The following is a 7,582-nucleotide window of genomic DNA, read 5'->3' as shown; positions in this document are numbered from 1 at the left end:
CATGGATGGACAGAGTGGTAAATTGGTAATGGCTCCTGTTATTCATGATATGAACTTCTTCAGGCTTCACTGAACTAAATATTCACATGAAAACTCATTTCAATGCAAGTACTAATTCAAACCAGATTCATTACATCCCTTCATTCTTTCTACAGCATGAAGAGCCGTAATTAGGATAAAGGCAGTTCATAAAGATCGAGCACAGGTGAACCCATCACAAACAAGTTGATTGATTGCATCTCTGAACTTATAATAGTCATCAACTTGTTGTAGACTTGATGAGAAACTCGAGCATACGCAGTTGTTGTTTTTGCAACCTCTTCATGCTTCGGCATTCGGTAATATATTGGTACTTCAACACCAAATTTCTCCCTCAGATGTATCCTTAATTTCAAGGCATCATCATCACTTGGAACCCCCAAACAAGCCGGCATTCCCACCATGATCATGCTTGCACACATATCCGGTGGAGATCCAAGATTGGTTCCCCAAGCCTTTGCCAACATCTTTCCCTTCTCAACAACAGCATCATGATTCCTCCTTTTGATTCCATCGATACCGCCTTCAAATCTGTTTGTGAACTCCACAGCTGAAGGAATTACTAAAGGACTATAATCCCTAGTCCCTATCCAGCAGCTTTCAATAGCCAACCCTTTACCATAATCATGAGAGACACCATAGGATGATGCAGTTCTGAATGTGTGATTGACTTCCTACAATACAGAAATGCAACCGAAGCAGGGCAGACGAACCACTTGTGCAAATTACTAGTGTAAAAATCTTCCCCTATTTCTTGCATATCAACATCTACACACCCAACACCATGAGCCCCATCTATGAAAACTTGATCAACACCTTCTTCCCTGCACACTTCAACCAATTTCTTAACTGGAAGTAAAACAGATGGCATGGATGTAACATGATCAATCAGAGCTAATCTAACTCTTCTACCACTAGCCTTTTCCTTCACCAAAGCCATCTGAAATTCATTTACTATTTCTTCACTGGAATTCACTGGAAATTGAAATGGAACTTCAATAACATACCCGCCAGCTCGCTCAAAATAGGCCTTAATGGAGTTCTTCACCGCGCCATAAGCAGACTGCAGTGTGATGACAACATCCCCTTTCATAATCCAAATCCATAATCCCAGATCTTCAAAACTCTACCAAACTCAAGTTCAATAAGGAGGTGAAGCAAAACTACAACAGGCTTCTTTACCTCGTCAAGATGAAGCTACCGCCATCGGTCTCGATTGCAGCCGTGGCCGGAGTCGAAAAATTTTCCGGAGATGCCGAGAAACATTCGAGCTTCGATTCTCTTTCACTGGAGCTCGTCACGCCCAAAGCCACAGACATGACTGTGATGCTGAGAGGAAGCTATGTCCACCGGTACGACGCCGTGAGAAAGGGCGCGTCTCAGTCGCGCTTTTGGGGGTCGGGTTTTCAGATCCTCGAGACACTCACTGATCGTAGAGAGACGGGAAGACAGAAGGGTATATCCGTCAATAAAAAAAATCTCAGATGGACTGTTATATTATTTAATAATTTGAGAGGTAACCATTTTATCATCTAATATGTTTTAAAGGTTATCTTTTTATCACGTGGAACAATTAAAGATTTTTTTACTATTTGTATTTGTAAATAGTAATTTTGTGTTATATGCCCTTTTTTTTTTAATAATTACTCCTAAATTTGAAGCCTAATTAACCTAGGAAATTCAAACGACGGCCAACTCAATACCGACGTCTCAAAATATCATATTACACATGGTTTTGTAATGACAGCAACCTGATATCGTTTCCCAACCAACTGTCAAACCCCGGATGAAATAGTTTATCGATGATCAAGTAAAACCCAGCCATTATATATATGTTCGTATTTACAGGAAACTATCCATTCAGGGATAGATTCATAGATTCAAATTCGAAACAAATTCTGTTTAATATAAGAGTTGATCAAATACGTTTCTGTTATATAATCGCTGCTCGGATTCCTACCTTCATCATCTCAGCTCAATTTGCTGACTAGTTTAGTTATTAGGTTAATCAGATTGACAAGCTTGTTTAAATGAAGAATTGATGAACCTATTAATAACCGTATCTTTCTTCACCTTCGATTCAGTAGTAACTAATCTAAGTTTTAGTTTTACACATAAGATGACAATTTTGGTAGAATAACTCATTTTGATGAAAAAAGATCACTTGCACTTACAGTATGTGAGAAAACAAAACAGGTTTATGTCAAGATGAATGTATAACAATCTTGTTGATTACCCCACAAAGTACGTATTTCGTATAAGCTTCAACATCCGCTTTCCTAGGAATTTAATCGAAATCTTTCTCTCTAATCTTGTTGACGATTAGGTTCAACCGTAGTAGAGAGGCATTTGAGGAAACCTCCGGATAATCCTTGTCCATGTCGACATACGTGGAATTACATATCCGAAAGCTTAATGTTTACCAATTTGGAAACGATAACGGCACAGACCGCCGTTATTATTCAATTTGGTGAGACTTAGATGACACGCAACCACCTTGATTAGACACCATCTGTCTGTTCTTGTTCTCTTTGTTTATTGTCGACATCAACGACAGTTGGTATGAATAGAAGTATAGAACTATGGAAGGAAGTGACATATGAAAATGGGTCTTTTTCCACCCTCAAGTGTAAACCCCGCATAAACCCTATTTAACTATGAAACACTTCCTACTTTGAGCTTCAGCATTGCTGTGGTGAAAGGATGAGTTGCGAACTTTCGGCATTTGTTTTCTTCTGTTTGGATTAGCTCGAACGTTTTTGTAGGTAAATTTCTAAACAAACATACGAATGTGATTCCATCAAAAAGAAGAATGTGACACTTCAAGAATTCGTGGCGTGGTTTATTAGGAATGGAGAGGGGATAGAACTTGTTCCTTTGCTAAATGATAACACCATGCCACGAAGAGATCAGAGACATGAATTATTAGAGCACTCAATATTATTCATAAAGCTAGTGATACCCTCCAAACCCTACTGGGTCGGGTGGATGAGAATCACATTGAAAATTAAATCAAATCCACATTGAGAATAATTAAATAAATTATCAATGTTTAAAGAGACATTAATCCATAATACCAACCAAAACCCCACACCCACCCTTCACAAGAGATAGACAAGATAGGGAAACACAATGAACTAAATACAAAGGAGAAACGACGCACTACATTATTGGCTAACAGCAAACAAAGTACTATGCAATCCAACGGTGAAAACTACATAGGCCTTATGTGCCCTTCACATCTGTACGACCACCTGTCCACACAAAGAGAAAGAACAAAATTAAGAATAGTTGATTACCCAGAAATATCTTCCACCATCATAACTAATTACGTAATTCACTATCATTTCTTTTATAAAATGACTTCAAGTTGAAGGGAGATATTACTTTTTTTAAGAGGTTACATATTACATTAATTTGAAATGGCAAAGGTGATCTCCCAAAGCTTGGATCTAGTTTTTTTTTTTTTTTATTTTTTTTCGATTTTGTTAACTATCGTTAGTTAGTATGATAGTGTCATGTGGATATGGCTGAATTAAATACTACATATTTTAAATATTACATATTAGTGAATGACTGAATTAAATATTACGTATTAGTTACACACCGAAACTTTGTTGCATAAAATTTTTTTTTGATAAAAATGGCCTTATATATGAACAAAAAAGGAAACTTACAGAAAATGAAGTACGAGTGGCTGATCATCACTTGGTGATGGCCCAGATAGCATAGATGATCCCAGGAAGGTAACCACAAAGAGTCAAAATCAAACAGATCCAGAACTCCACCTGCAGAAGTCATATACAAGAAAGTTTAACCCCACAGAGAGCTTCATCACAGTTAAGTAGAGTACGTATGACAGACATGCACAGAATCACAAAAACACAGAGGGATCGAAATCAAGGGATATAAGTGGCTACTTACCCCGCAGCCAAACCTGAGGAAGACCCCAAGAGGAGGCAAGAGGATGGCGATGATGATGTCGACGCAGGTTGCTGCACCCATACTTAGAAACAGATAGTAAAAGAAGAAGAAGAAGAAGAAGAAGTTGGTAACTGCTGTGTGTGGATCTGTGATGCTGAAGAAAACTGTGAGGTAGAGACTAGAGAGTGGAGGGTTATATAGAGAGAGCTGATGATGAAACACGTGGCTATGGTGGCATACAGTCGAGTAGAGTATCGTGTCCTTGCCCTAGCTGTAAAGGGTCGAGTTTAATTTCTTCGAGTATATCTCACTGTTTGGAGGTTCCCAGAATATGTTACAGCCTATAATAATAATAATATCTTTATAAATATCTAACAGCCACACATTTCCTTATTAGGAAAAAATATTACAGCTTAGGTTTGCATAAATGGGTAACATGCATGGCCAGGTGTCAGTTAGCATTACACGTGTAAGTCTGGCATGTTACATGCATGGGCACGTGTCAGTCTGCCATCTGCTCCTCTGTTTCTTTACTCCTACAAGACTATGATAAGGACCCAATATGGATCGGTGGCAACAGCGACGAATGAAACTTGAGGAGCCATGTATTTCAATTCAATTCTAAATCAAGTGCAAATGGAATGGTCGACCTAGACACATACATCATGTGTATAGGAAATGTAGCTAAAAATAATTACAAGTCGTATTCATAAATTGGTGGTGGTGGTGGTGGTGCCAATCGCTCAACCTTATAGTCTAAGAAAGCCTCCACAACCCTTCAACATTACTCAAGCTAACAGTCCAGAGATTTTGTATCCATATATCGACATAAAATTTTGCATTTCAGATAAATTAACATGACATCTCTTTTAACATCAACAATCTATCTAGGTAATTGTTGGTTGTTACATGGATTGTCTAGACTATCATTCTACTTCAGAATTCTTCTGTTACATGTTTTTTACTATTTAGGAGTGTACGTTCATGGCACTTGGTTTTAATTTACAAAGGAACAAAAGGAAATTGAAAATAGGGATCATAATAGCTCCTTTTCTTATAGTGCGATATTTTGTATAGTGTGCTCCAAAAAGAGTGTCAACGTGAACAAAATGTGGAAATAATACACCTTAGAGATGTTTTTTGGATGATCTTCTGTGTTGCAATCACACGAGTAGATGTAGATATTTCCTTAATCTTTTTGTTTTTCTTCTGTTCGTTCTCATTTCCTCGTGTGAATGATTTGGGGTATTTCATTTGGAACCATCTTCCCCATGAGCACCAATATGAGCAGCATCTGGATGGAATCAACCAGACTGGCAGACGAACCCAACGGCTCATGGGGCTGCCACCGCATGCTGCAACAACGGCGGCGATGGAGGCTCCAAATATGTAGAGCCCCCGATGCGGACACATCCATATGAGCGCCACCACACACGTGACGTAACCGTCCTTCTCTATTTTCTTCAACATTTTTAAGTTTTAACGTCCTCACTGCTCACCCTAATTGTTTAAGCACAATTGGACTTGACCATGTTTGAGGGCATGGGCGCCTTTGTTTCTTCATGTGATGGAGGTAATGAGAAGCACGCGGGATGTGGCTTGTTGGCCTAGTTTCAAAGTTTTGAAACCTTAGCTGAACTCTCTCTTTCACAAGATCTTCACACTTGATTATTACGCCCATCAATGTGTTCACAGTTGGATTGTTAGGCTTTTGTCCAAACGGATCAATTTGAACATTGTTTCTATGGTGCCGACTTCATGTATTAAATATTAAGTTACGCGATGAGAGATGCAACTAATTAACGGACATGTTTGATTTTTGAATAAAAACCTTGATTGAGCGGCCAAACTATAGATCGACACATTGACCTACCATATATGTGGCAAGATTATCCATATTATACAAGGCTCATTGGTCTTAATTTGAACTTTTTATAACCTTCTCTCGCTTTTTATTTTTGTGTCATTTGATGTAACAGGTTGAATTCAACAAAGATTCAAGTGAATGGGTAGTCATTATACGAAAGTTCAAGTGAAGTTACTCATTAGCCAAATTAATATCATGTTTGAGACGAACATGAATGAAGATAAAAACGAAGAGCTAATGGGAGAACAAATTTAATTTCTTTTATTAAATTGGAGAGCTAAGATTGATACATCAGCTCCTCAATACTTCACTATATATTCTACCTTCTTCAACAGAAGGACAAATCATGGATGAACTCAATAAGGGAATAAGGAGGGGGGAATAGAGAAAAAGAAGACACACACGCACTACATGAAATATCAACTGTCCATTGGCCAAACCAAACAAGTAACTATGCAATCCAATGGTGGAAAACAAGCTTTGAATGCAGAAACCAGAAGACATATATATGTGCCCTTCACTTCACATCCTTATCACTACTACCTGTCCAAAACAAAACAAAGCACAAGAAAAAGGAGAAAAAGATTAGTTCTCCGTCGTCTTTGTCAAAAGATACACATCACATTATTAGACATAAATTAGTGCAGCTCATCATGTCACGTAGACCCAATAATATTATTAATAACAAAGCTGGATTACCATAATAATCCTTGCCCATTAAAGTGTACATCTTACTTTATTCGAATCTTCTCTGTATTATAATGTATATGTATACAGGTAAATCTTTTTTCTTTCTTTTTTTTCAGATGTAATCAACAGAAAGTAAAGAAGAACTTGTCTACCATATTCTAAAGCTGAGGGGGATATGCTGCTTTCTAAAGGCATATTAACACAACAAAGAAGAAGGAGATAGAAAAAAGCTTACAGAAAAGCAGGACTAGCTACTTCACTTGGTGATGACATAGATGGCATAGATAATCCCAGGGATGTAACCGAAAATGGTCAGCAACAGACAGATCCAGAACTCCACCTGCAAATCGGTAATTAACCCAGAAGTCAGTTAAAAGATTAACTCTGAAGAACGAACTCCATCACAATTCAGTGATCTATAACATATATGGACAGAAAAAGAGAAAGATATATAGAGAAATCAGAGGTGTATATATATAGAGGAATCAAGTACTGACATGGCAGCCAAACTTGAGGAAGACCCCGAGAGGAGGCAAGAGGATGGCGATGATGATATCGATGAAGTTGGCTGTTCCTTCACTCGGCATGTTTGCTTAAACTCTGATTTCGAAACTGAGAATTATTAAGAAAGAGTTGTTGGTATTTCGGTAACTGCTCTGGCTCTGGATTTGTGTTTCGGTGTCGAAACTGTGAGGTAGAGATAGGGTTTAAATACAGGGGAGTAAGGAGTCGCTGTGCGGTGATGAGGAACCACGTGGAGGCCACGTATTGGGCACGAAAAATACAGTATCGTGTACCCGCTGGCTTTGCTTAGCCCTGTAAAGTTTCTCCGGTGAGTGTATATATCTCACTTTCCTGAGAGTATCTTTAACAGCCTAGCCTCTCCCCACCCAATAAGGAGAAAGAATCATACAGCTAGGTTTTCATAAATGGATGAACATGCACTGTGTCACTGAACTTCTATGGTAAGGTTCCCCATTGATGCAAACTTTTTTTTCTTTTTCTTTTTTGGTTACAAACGGGGCCTAAAAAACCCAAAAAAAAAAGAAAAATATTACATAC

General features: G+C 38.2%; 2 protein-coding genes and 1 pseudogene across 2 annotated transcripts; all 3 read right to left on the bottom strand.

Annotated features, from left to right (window-relative positions):
• Nucleotides 1–186: 186 nt before the first annotated feature.
• On the bottom strand, nt 187–1,132 carry LOC101296412 (annotated as a pseudogene).
• Nucleotides 1,133–2,953: 1,821 nt separating this feature from the next.
• Nucleotides 2,954–4,280, bottom strand: LOC101314579 (hydrophobic protein RCI2A-like). Its single transcript, XM_004302278.1, has 3 exons — nt 3,964–4,280; nt 3,717–3,827; nt 2,954–3,293 (listed from the first exon to the last, which is right to left on the bottom strand). The coding sequence occupies exons 1-2, from the start codon at nt 4,042–4,044 to the stop codon at nt 3,744–3,746; spliced, it is 165 nt and encodes a 54-aa protein (XP_004302326.1). The 5' UTR covers nt 4,045–4,280; the 3' UTR covers nt 2,954–3,293; nt 3,717–3,743.
• A 1,786-nt stretch (nt 4,281–6,066) lies between these two features.
• On the bottom strand, nt 6,067–7,203 carry LOC101314865 (hydrophobic protein RCI2A-like). Its single transcript, XM_004302279.1, has 3 exons — nt 7,018–7,203; nt 6,756–6,860; nt 6,067–6,373 (listed from the first exon to the last, which is right to left on the bottom strand). The coding sequence occupies exons 1-2, from the start codon at nt 7,105–7,107 to the stop codon at nt 6,777–6,779; spliced, it is 174 nt and encodes a 57-aa protein (XP_004302327.1). The 5' UTR covers nt 7,108–7,203; the 3' UTR covers nt 6,067–6,373; nt 6,756–6,776.
• Between the last annotated feature and the right edge of the window lie 379 nt (nt 7,204–7,582).

This window comes from Fragaria vesca, linkage group LG6, assembly GCF_000184155.1.
Source record: "Fragaria vesca subsp. vesca linkage group LG6, FraVesHawaii_1.0, whole genome shotgun sequence".
Taxonomy (NCBI): Eukaryota; Viridiplantae; Streptophyta; class Magnoliopsida; order Rosales; family Rosaceae; genus Fragaria; species Fragaria vesca.
The sequence above is the reverse complement of the archived record's forward strand: the minus strand, read 5'-3'. Positions and strand labels throughout refer to the sequence as shown.

Coding starts and splice junctions, on each gene's coding strand:
- LOC101314579 (XM_004302278.1), bottom strand. CDS start 4,044: ATGGGTGCAGCAACCTGCGTCGACATCATCATCGCCATCCTCTTGCCT. Junction 3,828..3,963: donor TCCTCAGGTTTGGCTGCGGG/GTAAGTAGCCAC, acceptor TGACTTCTGCAG/GTGGAGTTCTGGATCTGTTT.
- LOC101314865 (XM_004302279.1), bottom strand. CDS start 7,107: ATGCCGAGTGAAGGAACAGCCAACTTCATCGATATCATCATCGCCATC. Junction 6,861..7,017: donor TCCTCAAGTTTGGCTGCCAT/GTCAGTACTTGA, acceptor ACCGATTTGCAG/GTGGAGTTCTGGATCTGTCT.